General features: G+C 42.4%; 1 protein-coding gene across 2 annotated transcripts in view; it reads right to left on the bottom strand.

The window, feature by feature from the left end:
* The window catches only part of eps15l1a (epidermal growth factor receptor pathway substrate 15-like 1a), a 59111-nt gene that overhangs the window by 24075 nt on the left and 13309 nt on the right, over positions 1–21727 (bottom strand). For both annotated transcript variants that reach the window (XM_080431283.1, XM_080431282.1), the window contains exons 12-16: positions 20914–20999; positions 18231–18303; positions 15144–15305; positions 13178–13375; positions 4102–4266 (exon numbers count right to left, since the gene is read on the bottom strand). In XM_080431283.1, coding sequence (XP_080287409.1) covers positions 4102–4266; positions 13178–13375; positions 15144–15305; positions 18231–18303; positions 20914–20999 — 684 coding nt within the window. The remainder of the gene's footprint in view (positions 1–4101; positions 4267–13177; positions 13376–15143; positions 15306–18230; positions 18304–20913; positions 21000–21727) is intronic.

The raw sequence follows: 21727 nt of genomic DNA, 5'->3' as shown, positions 1-21727 counted from the left end.
CACGTGTGCATGCAGTTCTACACACCTTTCCCTTCTACGGAGACATTCAACTGGGCTATATTAACCCATTAAGACTAGGAACGCAGATTATGTGTCATTTTAAGATTTCTTTGGCTATTGAAAAATAGCAGATATACAAGCTGGTGCCGCTCTACGAACTTGTAGATCTGCTATTTTTTGGAAAAAAATTGAAAGTGTGTGCAAATCTTTGAATATATATATTCTTAAAGCGAACATTTGTAACTCAAATCTTTGCTTCTGGGGGGTCCCTGGAACAAAACATTTTGAGATAATTTTATTAGGATTTTTAGAATTGGCCTCAGGTATAGCAGGAAAAATAGGTTTGTACATGTTTCTGAAGGGGGAGGCTCTTTAAAGGGCTGCCGTAAATTCATCCACCCAAAAACTAAACTCAACATTTATTCACCATCCACAATGTGTACATACTAGGACATCAGTCATTCATTTGTCTCCAGGAATTTGATTCCAGGGAATACTTTTCCACGTTCATAAAAAACACGCAAGACCACAGCATCGTGGATGTATTTGTTAAAAAGGTGAAATACTAAAGAAAGATTAAGCACTTTGCCAGGTGTCTGAAGGATTAAGCCGAGGCAATGACATTATTATGAAAATAATAGGAGCAGAAGTAAACCATAGGATTACAGCGCTGCAGGGGCAGTCTTCAGGGTATACAGTAATAGTAGAGTGTGTGAGAGAGGGAAATAATAGCTAGGGGTCTCTGAGATGTATAGAATGACAGAAATGATAACAGAGGATTTGGCATGCCACGTTATGTGCACTGCTGGTAAGCTCTTGTTATGCTGAAAATAAGGCAGTTCAATGAGGAGGAGGAGGAGGATGGGAGGTGGGAGAGGAGAGGGGGGTGGGAGAGGAGAGGGGGGTGGGAGAGGAGAGGGGGGTGGGAGCAGAGAGGGGGCTGGGAGAGGAGAAGATTTAAAAGAGAAGAGATAGAAATAGGTATGGATGTACCAATAGAAGTTCTGATTACTGCACCCGTATCAGGCTAAATAAAGGACAATTGCAAAGTTTTCAAAGATTCAATTTAAAACACTAGAAAGGGTGGTCAGTGGAGTGCAAACTCCAACCAGGAGCCACACTCCGACCTTCCTCCACCGTGGCTGCGTGGTGCATGTGATGCATCACATCACATGCAGATAGTTTGTGATGTAGACACACAAAGGACACTAAAGCCCATGCGTTATAACCTCAGTAACTCCACGAACACTGAAAGGAGGGTATCCGTCGGGGCGAACGCAATATCTGGCCTTACTGAGATGACTATTAATCCTAAATGAGCTGGCTATTATGTTGAAATGACATCTCCAGTGACTGGCTCACGCTAAAGGTCCCCAAAGTAAAGACTGAACTGGGGAAAACAGCCTTTTGTTTTAGTGCCTCAACCACTTGGAATGACCTACAGCTTAAATTTAAGATCTGTTCCCCCATAACAGATGGTCAATTAAATCTTTGATTGCAGACCTACCCATAAGTGTCTGCAACTACTTTTAAATGTGTGTTGCATCACACGATAGGGGAACATTTCTGTTTTTGTTTTGTTTTGTTTTATCATTGATATGAATATTGATGTGAAAATGAAATGAAATTGTACTGTGATGTATCTCGACGACACTGAAAAGGAGGGCAACCTCAATGTCCTTCGAGAATAAATAAAGGTTTGAAATGAAATGTTTAAACACTTAATAAGATTCTTCTGTTGGCCCATTGGATTGTACCGGACAGCTCCCCGAAACGGTGGTTCAGGTATGTGAATCAAGACATAATAGATAAGTGACAATATTTTTTAGCATAACTGATCAAAACAAGCGGGAGAATAGGACCCAGGTAAAACAAAACAAAAAGCATCAGGCTTATCCTTTGAGAGAGGGAAAGCACAAAGTGCTCCGGGGCAAGTGAGTGCAGCTGTGAGCTGAGCCAACATACACAGGTTAACTTAATACCCACAAGCTTTGCAGCTGAATTCTCTGGGGACTTATGAAGAGCAGTGAGGCAGATTTTGCATGACGATAGGAGGGTTTAAGAATCTCTGCGAACCGTTAACCCATTAAAACCGGGAACGCATCTGTGTAACCACTTAAACCATTATTTTATCATTTGGCTATAAAAAAAATAGCAGATACGTACAAGCTCATATGAGCTTGTAAATCTGCTATTTCTGAAAAAATATGTGAAAATGTGTGCAAATCTTTGAATGTATACTACTTTGAATATATACTACTATATATAATGTAATGTAATATATATATTATATTACATTACAATACATTTTTAACTCAAATCTTTGCTTCTGGGGGTCCCTGGAACTAAATATTTTGAGATGGGGGGGTCCGCGGACAAATACACATACTTTTGGGGGGGTCCTTGACATGAAAAAAGCAACATAAGTAAAAATTAAAAAAAAAAAAAATGTTAGGATTTAGAAGACATTAACTCATTCAGTGCCAAACTTATTTCTGGCTTTATCACCCCTGTGCCAAAACCAAAAATACATTGTAAAAAAAAAGTGCTTAGGAGCCGAGATACAGCCTTTTTCAGTAAGAAGTTAAACAAGAAGTGAATGGAGCAGCAAATCTTCATCTTTTTTCAAAACCTTAAAAAAAAAAAAAAAAAACTCATTTTTTTATTATTTTTTTATGACGTTTGGCGAAGTCAATGGCACTGAATGAGTTGTTAATAGAATGAGTAAAAAATCTATAGAAGTTTGCACACATTTTCACAATTTAAAAAATAAAATAGCAGATCTACAAGCTCGTAGCGTGGCACCGACTGAGCTTGTAGATCTTCTATTTTTGAATAGCCCAAGGTATAAAATAATGGCTAAAAATCAAAAATGACACAGTATGCGTTAAATGGGTTATGGGCAACAAGTCTAAAAAGCCCCACTAGGAGCCACTAGGCTGTACTCCTCTGTACACCCAACTGGAAATTCTGGCCATAGGGTGGTGCTAGAGGAAAAGCCATGGGGTCAGCACAATCAAGTGGGGTTTACCGTTTATCCCTCAACATGCCTGCTAGATTATCAGATATCTTGCGTGAAAAGCTGACATTTTGTTAAAGGAAAGGTCATGCTCAAGTGTCATGGTAATCCACCCATTAGATTTAAAGAGATCTTGTGTGTAATGGGATCTTGCGTGAAATTAGAAATGTTGGCCTAGTGGTGGCATTAAATCAAAGGTCATGGGGGTCATACCAATCAGTAGTGCCCATACTTTGGGGATAAAATAAAGTTATTTGCAGCTATTCTGAAAGTCCTCAGCAGTGAAAAGACACTATTTTGAAATAACTAAAATATCAATCAAAATTGTTTCTCATTGACCTCTTGAGTTTTTACATTGTATTTCAGAAAAAAACACACTCATGATGAGCCACCTAATATTCTAACTCTTTAACCCATTAAGACCGGGAACGCATCTGTGTCATTTTTTGATTTCTTTGGCTATTCAAAAATAGCAGAAATACAAGCTCATAGCACGGCACTCGGTGCCGCGCTATGAGCTTGTAGATCTGCTATTTTAGAAAAATCGTGGGGAAATATTTTTCATATTTTTTTCAAAAAACTGTTAGCATTTAGAAAACATTTTTTGAATTGGCCTCAGGTCTTAATGGGTTAACTGCCAGAGTCATAGTGTAATAGTGGTACGCCACTGCCAGCGAAAACGAGCGATTTTTACCAACCTTTGAAAAATCATGCAATATTTTCTGTGACACCTCATTACACACACTGGGGTCTTGGGAGTCTCAGGAAAAAAAATTATCCGGTCGCGGTAATCCGTTGAATGTGGCTTGTTTTTCCCATAAAGCAACAGGAACGGAGATAAAGCCATTTTCCCACAGGAAATAAACAGGAAGTAGTTTTTATATTAAAAAAAAATTACGGGTCTGTCATCCTCTGGCAGTGAAAGCATCATTCATAGAGAACAGCGCCAACACGTGTGTGTGTGTGTGTGTGTGTGTGTGTGTGTGTGTGTGTGTGTGTGTGTGTGTGTGTGTGTGTGTGTGTGTGTGTGTGTGTGTGTGTGTGTGTGTGTGTGTGTGTGTGTGTGTGTGTGTGGTCCTCACCATGGGAGGGAATCCTCCATTCTCTCTGTCACTGAAGCCCTCGCTCATGTCTGCCAGGTTAGTCATGCTTCCTCCGTGGGTTCCATTCAGAGTGCTGTTGTACTGCTCGATGCTTTTAGACACTTCCTGCTGGCTGTCCTGGATCTGAGACAGCTTACTGCGAGCCTGCAAGGAACACACACACAGTGGTGGAAAAAGTTTTTTTTTAGAACTTAAGTAAAAGTATCAATACTGCAATGTAGAAATATTCTGTTACAAGTAAAAGTCTGTAATAGAAAATGTACTTGAGTAAAAGTATTAAAGTATTGGTATCAAAATGTACTTAAAGCACCAAAAGTAGAAAGTACTAATTATGCAGAATGTCCCATTTCATACATTTAGAAAATAGCAGATCTACAGGCTCACAATGTGTCGCATTGTGAGCTTGTAGATCGGCTATTTTCAAAAGGCCGAAAGGTATAGGGTTGAAGTGGTTAATGCATGTTCTGTAATAATAATCCAAATCTACAAAGTAACTAGTAACTAAAGTTTTCAAATAATTGTAGTGGAGTAAAGTAAAAGTACTGAAAATACTCCAGTAAAGTAAAAATACCTCAACATTGTAATTAAGTACAGTACTTGAGTAAATATACTTAGTTACTTTACACCACTGCACGCGCACACACACACACACACACACACACACACACACACACACACACACACACACACACACACACACACACAGCTAAGTCACATAGCGTACACAGATACATCCTCATTGTATGGGATATAGGCCTGATGATGATGACGTGAAATGACACATTTGACGTTTATTGCTCTGGGTCTGGGAGCCAGCAAGAATTCAGAAGTTGCATGTGTGTGCATTCATTGTGCACACAAACTATGTTCCAAATGCATGAGAGATGAAGGATGTTAGGCAGGTTCAAACCCAGCGTGTTACGTGTATAAGTACATACATGATCCGTGCCAGAGCCTGCTGTGCTACCAGGACAGCCTCGGGCAGTGGTTCTCATACATTTTCAAGTCAAGGACCCCCAAATGTATTATTTCGGCCATAGACCCCCATTTGAAAAGTTTTTGTGCCAGGGACCGCCATAAGAGAAGATTTGTTAAAGAAATGTAATAGCAAAAAAAAAAAAAAAATGGCTCAAATCTTTCTGTTCCACATTTTGCTGGGGACCCCCTTAAAGACCCCTGGAACCCCCTTAACCCATTCAATCCGGGAACAAATCTGTGTCATTTTAGATTTTAGCTATAACCATTATTTTATACTTTGGCTATTCAATAATAGCAGATCTACAAGCTCATAGCATCTACAGCTATTGTATTTTTTTATATATCTGCAATTTTTTTTAAATCTTGAAAATGTGTGCAAATCTTTGAATATATATATATTTAATGCGAACATTTGTAACTCCTTTCCTTCTGGGGGTCCCTGGAACGAAATATTTTGAGATGGGGGTCGGCGGCCAAATACATATCATTTTGGGGGTCCTTGACATGAAAAAGTCTGGGCACCACTGACATAGCAACATTTGTTGCTGTCCGGCAGAAACCAGCTAACTCCATTTTTCCGCTTTTGCATTTTTTTCCATAAATCAGTGCTATTGAACACCCTTTACGTCTGTGTGTTGATTAAAAAAATATTGAACCAATGAAAAGTATTAAAAAGCGCTTCTGACAAAAGCAGCTAACTCCATTGGATCCTCAAACTTTCTGCTAAACCAGCTAACTCCACCAAAGGGGGGTGGAGTTAGCTGGTTTTGCTGACTCCAGGCTCCACCCCCTTTTGACCTCCAACCTCATTGTGAGCTTGGAGGTCCATTCAGCTGTTCTTATCAATGATGAACAAAACCTCCTAACTCCACTTTTCGTTTTGTTTTTGTCATTTCCTGAAAAATGAACATTTTGGAGTTAGCTGGTTTCTGAACAGCAGAGATATGTTTTTCAGAAACCTGATGGGATTTAGAAGAAGACATTTGTAGATCCGTTCCCGGAATGAATGGGTTAAGGACCCCTGGTGGGTCCCCAGACCTCACTTTGAGAACCAGAGGCCTATGGGAGACAGGTCTAATGTGAAGGAATTAAAAAACAAAAGAGACAGACCATTTTAAAGAATAAAAAAAGAAAAGGAAAAAAAGAGCAGGGTGATTACTACTCCATGACTTCAGTTCCTCCTCGCAGGCACAGAAAATCAACATGAACATTCCTGGAGCCAATAAAGGGGGAATATTATTGCAGGTGAAGCATGAGGAAATGATCAAGATGGTGGGTCTCCTCAAACCCTCTGAGTGACCCTGGGCCTGAGGTGAATGAGGAGTGACAGACCATAAGACTGTCAGACGTGTCTGTGTCTCTGCGTCAGAGGAGAGAGCTCCATCACATGCAATCACAGTTCCCCAAAAATAGACATTGGCGCGTGTGTGCGTGTGTGTGTGTGTGTGTGTGTGTGTGTGTGTGTGTGTGTGTGTGTGTGTGTGTGCTTGTATTACTATACGTGTGAGGGTCAAATGTCCCCACAAGCATAGCAGAATTAGGAATAGATATTGTGAGGACAAATTTTCTGGTCCTCAGGAGATAAATGGTTGTTAAATGGTAAAGAAACATTAATTTAAAAAATAAAGATTTGGGGAGTTAGGCTGACCATTAGTAAAAGTATCAGGTCTAGGGTTAGATTTAGACATTTAGAGGTGAGGTTTAGGGTTAGATTTAGACATTTAGAGGTGAGGTTTAGGGTTAGATTTAGACATTTAGAGGTGAGGTTTAGGGTTAGGGTTAGACATTTAGAGGTGAGGTTTAGGGTTAGATTTAGACATTTAGAGGTGAGGTTTAGGGTTAGATTTAGACATTTAGAGGTGAGGTTTAGGGGTTAGGGTTAGATTTAGACATTTAGAGGTGAGGTTTAGGGGTTTAGGGTTAGATTTAGACATTTAGAGGTGAGGTTTAGGGGTTAGGGTTAGATTTAGACATTTAGAGGTGGGGTTTAGGGGTTAGGGTTAGAAAATACATTTAGAGGTGAGGTTTAGGGTTAGGGTTAGATTTAGACATTTAGAGGTGGGGTTTAGGGGTTAGGGTTAGAAAAGACATTTAGAGGTGAGGTTTAGGGTTAGGGTTAGATTTAGACATTTAGAGGTGAGGTTTAGGGGTTAGGGTTAGATTTAGACATTTAGAGGTGAGGTTTAGGGGTTAGGGTTAGATTTAGACATTTAGAGGTGAGGTTTAGGGGTTAGGGTTAGATTTAGACATTTAGAGGTGAGGTTTAGGGGTTAGGGTTAGATTTAGACATTTAGAGGTGAGGTGAGGTTTAGGGGTTAGGGTTAGATTTAGACATTTAGAGGTGAGGTTTAGGGGTTAGGGTTAGATTTAGACATTTAGAGGTGAGGTTTAGGGTTAGATTTAGACATTTAGAGGTGAGGTTTAGGGGTTAGGGTTAGATTTAGACATTTAGAGGTGAGGTGAGGTTTAGGGGTTAGGGTTAGATTTAGCCATTTAGAGGTGAGGTGAGGTTTAGAGGTTAGGGTTAGATTTAGACATTTAGAGGTGAGGTTTAGGGTTAGATATAAACATTTAGAGGTGAGGTTTAGGGGTTAGGGTTCGATTTAGACATTTAGAGGTGAGGTGAGGTTTAGGGGTTAGGGTTAGATTTAGATATTTAGAGGTGAGGTGAGGTTTAGGGGTTAGGGTTAGATTTAGACATTTAGAGGTGAGGTTTAGGGGTTAGGGTTCGATTTAGACATTTAGAGGTGAGGTGGGGTTTAGGGGTTAGGGTTAGATTTAGACATTTAGAGGTGAGGTTTAGGGTTAGATTTAGACATTTAGAGGTGAGGTTTAGGGGTTAGGGTTAGATTTAGACATTCAAAGGTGAGGTTTAGGGTTAGGGTTAGATTTAGACATTTAGAGGTGAGGTTTAGGGTTTGATTTAGACATTTAGAGGTGAGGTTTAGGGTTAGGGTTGGAGTTATACCCAATTTATATGTAGTTGTGCACCAGTGCTGCGCACCAAAACTAGCAGATCTGAAAGCTCACTGTGAGCTTGTAGATCGGCCATTTCCAGTTTTAGAGTTACGGTAGAAAATGGGGGAAAAAAGAAAATAATTTACAACATAAAATCACCTCCTAAAGTATCGATGTCCTCACAAGTATAGTAATACAAATGTGTGCGTGTGCGTGTGCGTGCGTGTGTGTGCGTGCGCGTGCGTGCGTGCGTGTGTGCGTGCGTGCGTGCGTGCGTGCGTGCGTGCGTGCGTGCGTGCGTGCGTGCGTGCGTGCGTGCGCGTGTGCGTGTGTATAAGTGTATGTATATATGGTCTCTCCTCGGGAAGCAGGTGAATATGATTTATTCTATCACGCTTCAACATAATTGCGTTTGGGGAGGAGAGAGGAGACTACATCATGCACATGTCATACTTAATAAGCTTGCCCCGAGTGAGGTATAATGTATGTGTGAGTGTTTAGGGTGCGTGCTTGCGTGCTTGCGTGTGTGTGTGTGTGTGTGTGTGTGGGGGGGGAGGTGGTGACAAGTGCAGCGGTGTGTGAGATAACTCTGGCCGCAAGGAGGAAAATAAAAACAGATGGTGACGCCAAACGAATGTGACCTGCAACAAACGCACGTAACGCAGGCACACACACACACACACACACACACAGGCTGAATTATAACCTATTGTTAGCTTGATATAGGATGGAGAGAAGGAAAAAGGGATGACAATAGTACTGGAGGTGGGAGAGGTAGGGATGGAGGAAAGGACATATAGAACTACAGGAAAGGTATAGAATCTTGAATCTCAATGATGTGTTCCAGCTCCTGCAGTGGGGCGCTCAACAGCTAAATGTGGTACACTGGCGCCCTCTGCTGGTGATGTTAAGGTGGCGTTCATACCTGGACGTTATTTAGTTTAGATCAGGGGTCTTCAACGTTTTCAGGCCAAGGACCCCCTAGCTGAGAGAGAGATGAAGCAGGGACCCCCTCTATATTGTATAAAATTGTGTTTCAGCGAAACTTTTGCTGCTCTTTTTTCCTTCAACACCTATAACTCTTTGCCAAAAATAGCCGATCTACAAGCTCACAACTCCTCGCGCTGCTATTTTTGGCTAAAGTTCTCCTCAGAAAAGGGATGCTAGGGTTCAAGTGGTTAATGTAAAAAAAAAAGAAGCAGATCACACAAAGATTTGGCGGACCCCTTGTATTAACTCTGAGGACCCCCTAGGGGTCCCAGACCCCCTGGTTTAGATTAAAACAAATTCTGCTGGAGCGTATTGTCGGAAAGTCCAGTTCGTTTGTGCTGCTGTGAAAGCTCATTACTGATATCCAGCTAGGCACTATATCCAACTAGGCACATGGATGAGTTTCTTGCTTACAAACTTTACTGGGTGCACTTGCATTCATGGAGCAAAACCGCTGTTGTTGCCAGTAATAAGATTGTACTGTATTCATTTCGCCAGAACATTTCTGAGAATATTTTTAAGGCAAGAAATCAACATCATAGATTTTGAATAACCAGCTGTAGTTTGAGCCGATCTGCAATTCAATAACACAGGTCTGCTTACCAATAGTGGAAGAACTCATTGGTTATGAAACCGTATACTCTATGGTTTTTCATACTCTCCTTCCTGAGGATTTAATTACCAGCATGATAAGGGAGAAAGTTTGTTGTTAACAAACAACATATCCACTGTGGAATATAATCCAGTGTTTGTATTTTGATTCATGCTATTCAAAACATTACGTTAGGCTTCACACAGCTTCTTGCCACAACACAGATAAAGGCCATTTCTTATGCATTCCTATCAAAATCGGGATTAGAGTAATGATTGGGAAACCCCACCACCCAACTGCAAGCTGTTCCTGTTCGCAGATGACTCGGCCCTGCTAGTCTCGGACAGGGACAGGCTGCAGGTTGAGAAAACTCTCAGCTCCGAACTCAACAAGATCTGCATCTGGCTCTCTGACAACAAACTTTCATTACACCTGGGTAAAACTGAATCCATCCTCTTTGGGTCCAGTCCTAACCTTAGCAAGGCAGAGAGTTTCACGATCAAAGTGGGTGATAATGTCATCAAAAGAAAGGATGAAATTACCTACCTGGGCTCCATCTTGGAGGCAAACCTCTCCGGTAACAAAAACGCCGAAAAAGTGATCAAAAATGTCAACCGAACAACACGCTATTTGTGGAGGATTGATCGCCTAGTCAGTAAGAATACTCTGAAGATTCTTGCAGGGGCCCTCATTCAAGGTCATTATGATTATGCATGCACTTCATGGTATCACAACACCTCCAAGGCCTTAAAAACAAGGCTCCAAACATCCCAAAACAAACTTGTAAGGCTACTTCTTGGCCTCAATCACAGAACCCATCTAACCCCTGCTCATTTTGCTAGGATTGGATGGCTTAGGGTTGAGGACAGAGTACAGCAACTTGCTATGGGCCTGGTCTTCAAGATACACCACAACATTGGGATCCCCCTGTATTTGTCAAAATACTTCAAAAATGTTAATGAAGTCCATGATCATAACACCAGAGGCAGCTCCACTGATCATGTTCAACCCAGATTTGGCTCAACTAAGGGTATGAACTCATTCTCATGCTATTCATCAAAAATGTGGAATGCCCTACCAAAAGGAGTAAAGGAGTGTAAAACCCTACTCACTTTCAAAACTGCCCTAAAGATACACCTTCAGGAGGCTGCAATTCGAAAATGGCCCCTGTCTAAGTCTTAACCTACCCCTCCCTACCCCCCCCCCCCCCTCTTTCATTTTCCTCTTTTGTATATATATATTTTTTTTTCTCTCGTCATACCAGTAACCTGAAAGCTGATTGTATGACATTCTGTATAGTAGTGTGTATATCTGCCTGCCTCTTATATTTCATCATGATTTGTGTGCATGGGGTCCTCATCTTAAACAAGCGTAATGCTTAATGAGGGTTTCCAGTTTAGTAGACCTTGTATTGTGAATTTGTACTTCCATGTACTGTTATGTACTGTCATGTACTATTCTCATGTCTTTCTAAATAAACTACATCAATCAATCAATCAAGCATTAGTTTTAATTTAATCTGTTACTATAACATTATTATTCACCATGAAATAATGTCTTAATTCACTGTTAATGCCTTACTGTCTTTCCAATCACATGTAGGCTACTAGGCTAACAGACTATCAAGTGCATGCTGTGATATGAGGGTGTCATTTATCCTTTGCCTTATGAAATGTTCTGACAATCTGAATATTATACAGTCAAGGCGCCACGTCATGCTGGCCGGTTATTTACTATTATGAGTACATCAAGTTTTGACTACAAGCTCTCCCCTATCTACAGTATATGTATGACCTCTCTACTGGCAGAGAAGTTAGAACTACTTCCTCGTGAGCTCATGCGTCGCTGTAAACCAGTGGTTCTCAACCAGTGGTCCAGGGACCACCAGCGGTCCTTGAGGGGGTTCCAGGTGGTCCCCAGCTAAATGACCCTTACGGGTCCATTTGGTTTCATTTTACGCTCTCATTTTACGCTCTCAAGAGTTATTATAGTTATTATAAACATCTGCATTACTTACTTAATTAAATAAATCGTTTGCCTGTTATCTGCCCTATAGCACCACATCAAGCATGGAATTGTGGACGAAATCTTATCTGACGATAACAAAATATTCTAAGTTTTGGGTCTGAGAGGCTAAATCAATGGTGGTCCATGGCTCAAATGCCGAGTAAATAATGTACCTTGATATGAAAAGGGTTGAAAACCCCTGCTGTAAACCATGACCTCTTGGGGCTAATTCCCTTATTTCCTTTCACCTAGCTGTTATTTGTAGATCAAACATACAGCAGTGATGTGTTCTACCGTGGTACGCTGTATACGCAGTATGGCCTGCATATTTTTTTGCGTCGCCACCGTATACATTCAAAAACAGTTCGAAACGGCGTATCTGATACGTTGATACGCATCTGATACGCTGCACCCAGGAATGGCTGCGGGTTGGGGGGCGCAGCAATACAAACAGCAAGAATGTGGTCTGACCGTCTGACTAGTCTAACTCTGAGGTGAAGGCTTATCATGTGCGTGGCTATTGTTCTTGGGGTGATAATGAATGGCTACTGGCGAAGGAATTCACACATTTCACTTCATTGAACGTAGGTCACTGAATTGAGTACTTCATTAGTATTCAAATTGAGCATCATAGCACAGCAAAATCTTGAATCTTCAATACAGTTTGTGTCTTCAATGCAATACTATTCTGTAATAGATACAGGAAGGCTCGCTGTTAACACTGCTATTATATCTGATAAGCCTAACCAGTATTTATTTATAACAATCCTTGCACTTCTATGGTAATACAAAAAAATGCATCCAAGGCTAAAAGCAGCTCCGAAGTGGTTGAGTTACAGGGTGATTAACATTAGAAACAGTAGAAAATCAGTACAAAGCATATTGTAAGTGTACTCAGTGTTACTGTGAAACTGGGCCTGAGTGGGCCTGGCCGAGTTTGTGTGGGACGCATTTTTTTTTACATTAATTAATTATATGCGCGTGCGTGCCGTGCGTGTGGGATGAACTGGGGGGGAATTGTTATAGTATACCCTCCAAAAAAATCTAGAACACACCACTGACATACAGTACACTGTACTGACCACCTCCAGAGGTCCTTTTGGTGAGTGGATCTTCCATGCACCTTGACTTAACTTACATACCTAAGTTTCCTAGAACTTTCATAACCCACCCAGGAACCCATGTTAAAAGGTTCTATGGCCCTTGGAGTGTGAAGTCATAGGCCATTAATCCCGCCCACTCTCCTCCTCGCCCCTCCCCTCCCCTATGGGGGGGGGGGGGGGAGCAGAGGTGATGATTGACAGGCAAAATCCCTCAACAGCGACACCCGCAGGCAAAGATTTCTTTTTTTTCATTGCAGTTGAAAAGGCTTTAGAAATGTGAGAGAAAAACACCTGCAATGGCTCACTAGAGTGGATTTTTTTGTTAAAACTTGTTATACACGTTTGAAGGACCATGACAAAGACTTTTAATGTGTGGTAAAACTGAATGTCATGAAACCTTTAACGCCCAAGTTGAGTTTTTGGTTACCTGGTTGATCTCGTCCTGCGTGGCCTTCAACGACTTGATGATGGTCTCCAGTTGGATCTTGCCGGCGGCCAGGCTCTGCTCCAGCGTGATCTCGTCCTGCTGCAGGCGGCCCAGGTCGGCCTTGGCCCGGTGCAGCTCCTCCTCCTGGCTCTGCAGGTCCGTCTCCTGGGAGTGGATCTGACTCTGGAGGGAGGAGATCTATATAGACGGACGGGGGGAGACAGGAGAGACAGGGAGATGGATGAATGGATGGACACAAAGAGGGAGAGAAAGAAGAAAGGAGAGAGGGAAGGGAGAGCGAGTGTGAGATGCGTCATTTTAGATTTTTTAGCTTGAACCGTTATTTTATATTTTTGGCTATATTCTTGAACATTTTGTGCAAATCTATATTTTTGAAGCGAACATTTTGTAACTCAAACCTTTGCTTCTGGAGGTCCCTGGAACAAAATATTCGCTTAAAAAATATATATATATATTCAAAGATTTGCACAAACTTTCAAGATTTTTCAAAAGTTGCAGATCTAGAAGCTCATAACGCGGCATCTGCTATTTTTGAATAGCCAAAGAAATCAAAAAATTACACAAAAGATGCGTTCCCGGTCTTAATGGATTAAGAGAGAAATATGAGCGACATCGAGAGCCAGTCTCAATCCCACGACATCAGGGCATTCGGCCTTGACTCACCCTGACTGTTACTGTGACTTACTCCCCCTCCTCCTTCCATCCTTCCATCTGACTTACTTCCCCTCCTTCTTCCATCCTTCCATCTGACACTCGTCTCTGATCATTATTAATATTTAATCACCACTTCATCCAACATTCTGTTACTTCTTTCTTTTCCCTGCTGGTTCGTCTTTCTCGCTCCCTCCTCTCATTTCATTGATTGTTCTTTCCTTCCTTAAAGGGATAGTTCACCCCCAAAAATGATCTATCGATTAGTCACTGATTAGGAGTTGTTTTTGTCGCATTCCTAAGCTAATAATTTGATGACCTGCAGCAGTTCCTGTAGGAGAAACAAAGAGTCTCCTTTGTGTCTCATACCGGAACCACTGCCTACCGGTCCGCTAGTCATCAAATTATTGGTTTAGGAATGCGACAAAAACTAAAAAATATCCATGAATTCAAGTTCATGAATTAGTCAAATGGGGTGACTAATCGATAGGAAGAAACACCATTTGAGAAGCCTCTTGACATTTGATTCCCACTTTCTCCAATGTTCCACTGCTCATATCCACCCACTATTTCTTCCTCCTCGCCTCCATTCTTCCACCCCTCCAATAATTTAAATTTTTCATGAATCTCCTAACTCCCTCAAGCGATCCCTCCATTTTGCCTCCTTCCTCTCACTGCTCATCCCTATCCAACCCTCCTCCCACTGTCTAAATCGTTCTCATCCATCCCTTTCTACCTACCTCCCCAAACTCCAATGCTCTTCTCTCTGTCTCTGTCAGTGGTGTAAAGTAACTAAGTGCATTTACTCAAGTACTGTAATTAAGTACAATTTTGAGGTACTTTTACTTTACTGGAATATTTTCAATTGTCCATACTTTTACTTCTACTCCACTACAGCTCAGAGGCAAATATTGTACTTTTACTCCACTACAATTATTTGAAAACTTTAGTTATTAGTTACTTTGCAGATATAAATCATTACATTTTAAAACATACATTAACCACTTTAGCCCTATTTTATCCCTAGGCAATTTGAAAATAGCCGATCTACAAGCTCACAACGCGCCGCATTGCGGCACGTTGTGAGCTTGTAGATCTGCTATTTTCAAATATTTTAGTGCTTTTACTTTTGGTACTTTAAATACATTTTGATACCAATACTTTTGTACTTTTACTCAAGTAAATTTTACTTGTAACAGAGTACTTCTACATCGCAGTATTGATACTTTTACTTAAGTAAAACATTTGAGTACTTTTTCCACCACTGGTCTCTGTCTCTCTCTCTCTCTCTCACCATCTGAGACTCCTCCTGACACTTTATCCTGACTTCGTTCAGCATGTCCTCTAGTTTGTGTTTCTGCTGGTCCATTTCTTCCAGGCGGTCCTGAGCGTCTTGTTTCTGGGCCTCCAGCTCCTGCAGGCTGGCTGTCTCTCTGTCCAGGTCATTCTGCATCTCCTAGCACACACACATACACGGGAATGTAATACACTATACATACACATACTGTATATACTGGAAATTATGACATTTTCACATTTAGTCTTTTTTTACCAGGGTTGCCAAACCTGGTCTCTATCTACACTCCAGCTAGTAGTGACTTTTGCGTGACTTTTTCCTCATTGGCTGGTCATTTAGCCAATGAGGGCTCAATGTCCTCTCAGAATATGGGATCTATAGACGACCCGCAATACTGTTCGGCCACTGTATGGATCTCTATAGCCAGATTCCATTCCCCAAAGTTCGGTCACTCGCTCACTCTCCTCGCTTCCTCCACTCGCGCCTAAGCCCCGCCCCTGCGAGGAGCCGAGGATTATTTGCGAGGACGAGTGGCCGACCAGCTGGCCTCAAAGGATCGGACTGCACTTAGCGCGTCATTTCAAAGCGACGGCAAATTCCGCGATCACTTATGACGTCTCACACAGCTGGACCAGAGCCGTGGATGAAAATATACATGCATAGAATAATATGCAGGTATAGAATAATACAGAATAGAATAGACAATTCATCAATGTGGATGGCCACATTGTTATCTTTATAGTTAACATTTTGTGCAAAGCCATTTATTCCTGAAATAGTGAACGAAGCGCCAGGATGAGCAAACTTACATTTATGAATTAAATCCTGACCCGTCCCTCTTTTTGCTCGTACAGTCCCCAGACCCCCCACCCCCCGCAGCAGTCCCGCACGGCACTGCTGCGTATAACAGCCACCGTATATTACAGAGTATGTCTGACTCTGAATTACATCATTCATGCAGGGTGGCCATACGTCCTCTTTTACCCGGACATATATTCTTTTGGGGGGCTGTCTGGGGGGGGGTTTATAAAATCCTTCAAATGTCCGGGGTTTTGAGAGTTTGGGTGATATCCTCCCCACTTCTGGGACGAAGAAAAAAGAAAAAAACTCAGACGATTTTGTGATTTTGCTTGATATTGTTTGATAGCGAAATAAATCATGACTGATAGACATGAAAGAAGACCCTTCACAGCAAATACAGAATTTTAAAATGTAAGAATCGGTTCAGAATTGAATGAGTACGGCTATAGTTAAATAGCGTAAAGTGTCCTCTTTTTGGGGAATTCAGAATATAGTCACCCTATATTCAGTCTATATGTTACAGAGAAATTGGCATTCCAGGGAAATTGAAAGGGGTACGCTTGTTTTCACCGCCCCTCAGGCAATTCTGTAGAATCAACGCTAGAGGGCAATGCAAGCCAGACATGAGCCCCACACCACACACGCACGGACAAACGAGCACGCATGCACAAACGAGCACGCACACACGCATGCGCACGCGCGCGCGCGCGCACACGCACACACACACACACACACACACACACACAGCCTCATTCCATGCAGTTGAAGCACAAGGGGGCGGGCCTGGCGGGCTATGTTAGTGCAGTGAGTGGCACTTGGGGCAAACGCAGTCCCCACAACATCATTTACGATTCTGTGCCTATCGGTACATAACTCGGACGGCGCTTAAGTCGACTAGCAGACCATCGGCCGGTCGTCGCGGGCACTCGCGCCTGGAGGCGCTCGGGCGCGACTCCTCGGCCTCAAGGTCTGCTAAGTCGGCGCGCCTCCGTCATGGTCCAAAACTATACTTTATCAGCGAAAAAAAGTAGTCCGCGGTTGTTTGAAAAAGTAATGTCCCGAGCGGGAGTCAAACCCCGGCTCCCAGTGGTAGTGGGTGGGGAGTCCAATGATTATCGAAGTGCGCCACTGAGCTTTGTACTAGTGGTGTAAAGTAACAAAGTAGATTTACTCAAGTACAATTTTGAGGTATTCGTACTTTACTTGAGTATTTCTCTCATATTATCCATTTTATTTTCAGCGTTCCCCTAGCGTAGCTTCCTGGTTGTTATATTGTTGTTGTGGTCGTCGTCCTCGCATCAAAGCCCCGCCTCGCAGCACCGCCCCGCGCCTATAAAACTAGCGCTCCCCTGCCAATTTCCCTGTGACATATATATAAATACAATACATTATTTCAAACATAATCTTTGTCACAGTAATTTATAGTAGTCCATGCACTGCATTGAGATGAGGCATGCACGGAGAGAAATGAACTATCAGCTTTTGAGACAGTATAAGTGTGCACAATATATTACAATGTATATAATTGTATTATACTTTATATCATACAAAGCAATAAAGCCAGTGGCTTGTTGCGTCTTTTCAGTTAATTTACACTGAGTGTGTGTGTGTGTGTGTGTGTGTGTGTGTGTGTGTGTGTGTGTGTGTGTGTGTGTGTGAGATGGGCAACGAGTGATCGGCGGGGGCGAGGGGGGGGCAGCCGGTGTTTTCGGGGCATGGTTTCGGGTTTCAAGCATTGTTTGTGTGGCCACATGTGGAGGAGGACCATGTATACGTCACGGGAGAAGGGAAAAAACAAAAAAAACGTCTACACGTGATGCGGAAGTCTGCCGCGGAGGAGCTGTGGAGAGTGGTCGAGCCTACACTTGATGTACACTCGCTAAATGCGGAAGTAGAGAGCCTCCTCGGCTCCTCCACTCGACTCCACTCGCCTCCTCCAAGAAGCAACTGAGTAATTGGAATTTAGCACATCCGGTTTGGAGTCGGAGTGACCGAGTGGGAGTGAGCGAGTGGCCGAGATTTTGGGGTTTGGAATCTGGCTTATGAACTGTGGCGCTGTTCCTCATTTGGCCTTTCAACGTTGCCATGTTTAGTGAGAGAAATAAGCAACCAGGTCTAGGAAAACAAGTCCAAAAGAAGCAACTATAGGCCACATGAGCACTTTCAACCGTCGGCTATTTGAAAATAGCCATGCCGCAACCTGGTATAATATGACTGTGTCATATCTTGTTTTATACTGTATAGTTATTTTTTTTAAACCAAAGATATAAAAGCTGCTCTCACCTGAACCTCTACAGTCTTATTTCTGATGGCCTCTTCAGTCTCTCTGATGTCCTGCTCCAAGGTATACTTCTCCCTATAAACACACACACACACACACACACACACACACACACACACACACACCCCCACACACACACACACACACACACACACACACACCCGCACGCAAACACACACAGTCACACGCACGCACGCGTATGCACACACGCGCACACAAACACACACGCGCACAGCCGCACACACACACACATACGGGCCTTTAACACACATACACGCAGAGAGGCTGGATGCACATCAACACAACCGAATAACAAATCACTGGACTGTAACTCCATCAAACCTTCAATGACAATATCATTTTTCAATATTATATTGTATAATATAATATAATATTATTTTTATAATAATTTGCAACATAATGGTATATTGCAAGTGAACTGATTGCATTCTGGCAAAGAAGCATTTTGGCAGGATTGGCTGCTTGGCACCGACTGCCCTTGTGTCCAATTCATTCATGATGCTGGTGGTTGTTATGGTTTAAAGCAGTGGTTTTCAAATTAATGTATGAAATTAAGGAATCTGAGAACCAATGGCCTAAAAAGCAACTGTATGACTGTACTGTGAAGTACAGTAGTGTGAAGTGAGCTGGACATGGATGGTTGTATGTGTGTTTGACAGAGTGCCAGCCCAGACACCTTCAGTATAGCTGGTCTGGTTACCTGAGAGTATTCCACTGGGTAAATGCAAGAGTGCTGTCGCAGCATGGAGAGTAAATGGTGAACAAACAAAAAATTGATAAAATACACACATTAAAGGAAGACTGGATGGATGGATGGATAAATAAATAGATGGACAGATGGATGAATGGATGTATAGATGGGGGTGAAATAAAGAAAAAGCCAAATAAAATTAAAGCTGAGATAAATGTAAAAAACACTCATGTGTTTGTTTTTTTTACATTTCCCTTTTTAAGTGTGCATTTTATCACTTGCTTATATTCTTCTAAACCAACAATCTAAGCTATAAAACTCATTGCGGCAAGGATATCTAGGCAAGATCTAATCAAGGCTATGCATACTAAGGGTTTGCCGGGTTGATTTCACATAGCCGTACAGTACGGTAGGGTGTCGGTTAGCTTGGGGTTAGGATTGAGGGTACACCTGAGGATAGAACTACTGCGTTGTACACTGACGAGTGAGGCGCTTGCTCTTGCTATGACACAGACCGGTCAGGTGGGTTCAGGTAAAAGCAATGAGACCTTCTTGTTTCCACTATTACTGTGGCTCTCTCCACCAAACTGGAGTGACAGCATAATTGATTTGACCTACTTTTGCTCAGTGCACTCAGGGGCATGATGTAATTAATTATTTGGGCGCACCTGTGTAGATTCCAATGTTTTGCATTTTAGAAAGGGTCCCACTATCCCTCCTATAGAAGCCAACCAGAGAGCTCTGTCTCCTCTCCGCCAGCCCGACGGTCGGTAGGTCGGCTTTCGGCGGCTTTCGGCGCTTCCCGACAAGACACGACAGCACGGCACCATCTACAACAGATTTTCGGCAACAGACGCTTTCCAACATCTTCCGCCGTTGACGTCGGTGCGGTGGAGAGAGCTGCCTTTACAGAACTTAAACCCTCTATACGTATACTACACTTGACCTGAATTGGCTCTGTACTTGATCTGCTCTTTTCTCCCTCTACACCAAATCTCTTTGCTGAAAATGGCTGATCTACAAGCTCACAACGCATCGCATTGTGATACGTTGTGAGCTTGTGTCAGCGAATGTTACCCCCAGAATAGGGATGCTAGGTTTCAAGTGGTTAAAATCAACCTCAGTCGTGAAGAGGGAAAGTAGATGGAAAAGACAAGAATGAAGAGGTATGGGTTTTCTTGTTTTGTTTTTCTCACATTGAATCAACTCAGACATTTCATCACAATTTTTTCTTATATGCTATACATTGACTCTATGCAGCAGTGATTCTAAATCGTTCTCATGGACCCACAGCCTAGAACTTTTGTTCTAGGCTGTGTCAGTGCCAATTGTCTAAGCAATCCTGGGCGCTACACTCCCTCTGCCAGCCTAGGGAGAGCCAGGAGCCGAGCTCATACCTCCTTCCAAGTATAGCCTGCCCTATAGGGTTTAAATATTGGTGGTCAAATGTTATGAGCAGAAAACTGAAAATCTGAAAAACAGAAAATCTGATGTACTCATGATCAGAACTCCTCAATGCCTCACATTATTGCAGTGCTTGTTGGATTCTCTTGCCTTCTATTATGGTCATGAACAGCTTTTATGGTGAGACTTTCAATGAATCATTAAAATACTTGAATCTCCAGAGCAATGAAAGCACACTATTGGAAGTCATTCAGAAGCCACACAAAGAAAAATGTAAGCGCTTTGCATGACAGCTTGGGGTTCAAACTTTTCCATTCAATGGTCATGAGGAAGCTTTACCAAAGAAAAAAAGCTTTGACATCAGACCATCAACAATTTACGTTGCGCACGGAAGAAGAAGAAGCCCTGAATAAGAAAGATGAGACCTTGACTTTTAAGATCCTTGCTGTATACATACTTCACTTTCTCTCTCTATCTAGCAGAACTCATTGAAAACATCTGTGAATAATGCGTGCTGTCACTACGGTGTCACTACAGGGATGTCAGCGTAGAGCGATAGAGTCCCTTACCTCTGGAGCTGAGCTATCTCTTGGCTGATGTCATCCAGCTCCTTGATGCCTGTAAACTCCCCTGACCCCACCGAACTGGAGCTGTCCTGTAGAGCGAGAGACAGAGAGAGAGAGATAGAGAGAGACAGAGACAGAGACAGAGACAGAGAGAGAGAGAGAGAGAGAGAGAGAGAGAGAGAGAGAGAGAGAGAGAGAAGCAACAGAGAAGAAAGGAAGGATGGAAAGGGATAGACATAGAGATAAAAGGGAGAAAGACAGGGAGACAAAGCGAAAGACAGATGGAAAGCAACAGGTAGAGGCGGGAGAGAGAGAGAGAGAGAGAGAGAGAGAGAGAGAGAGAGAGAGAGAGAGAGAGAGAGAGAGAGAGAGAGAATCTGATTTGATTAAGTAATTATAAGATCATGAATGAATCACACTACCAAAGCCAAACTAAATCAAGAAAAGGCTGGCCTGATTTAGAGACAGAGGAAGAGGAGGAGGAGGAGGAGGAGGAGGAGAGAACGTGAAGGACGGAGAGGAGAGAGAGCACCGGGTCAATAATAAGAGGAGCACCACACGAGGGCTGGGTCCGTTCACCATCACAGGAAACCATCAGGAAAGGGAGCGCTTCGGGGTTTTTAGAGGCCTGTCCTATTGATTATTAACTAGCCCTCTAAACAGTGTTGCCAGGTCTGCTTATTATAATTCCCCCCTCCAACATTTTATTTGAAAATAGCAGATCTACAAGCTCACAACGTGTCGCATCGCCACGCGTTGTTTAAAGTGCTCATGTGGCTCATAGTCGCTTCTTTTTGGGCTTGTTTTCCTAGACCTG

This window comes from Gymnoscopelus braueri (assembly GCF_963280865.1).
Source record: "Gymnoscopelus braueri genome assembly, chromosome: 6".
NCBI classification, from domain to species: domain Eukaryota; kingdom Metazoa; phylum Chordata; class Actinopteri; order Myctophiformes; family Myctophidae; genus Gymnoscopelus; species Gymnoscopelus braueri.
This window is presented reverse-complemented; position numbering and strand designations above follow the sequence as displayed.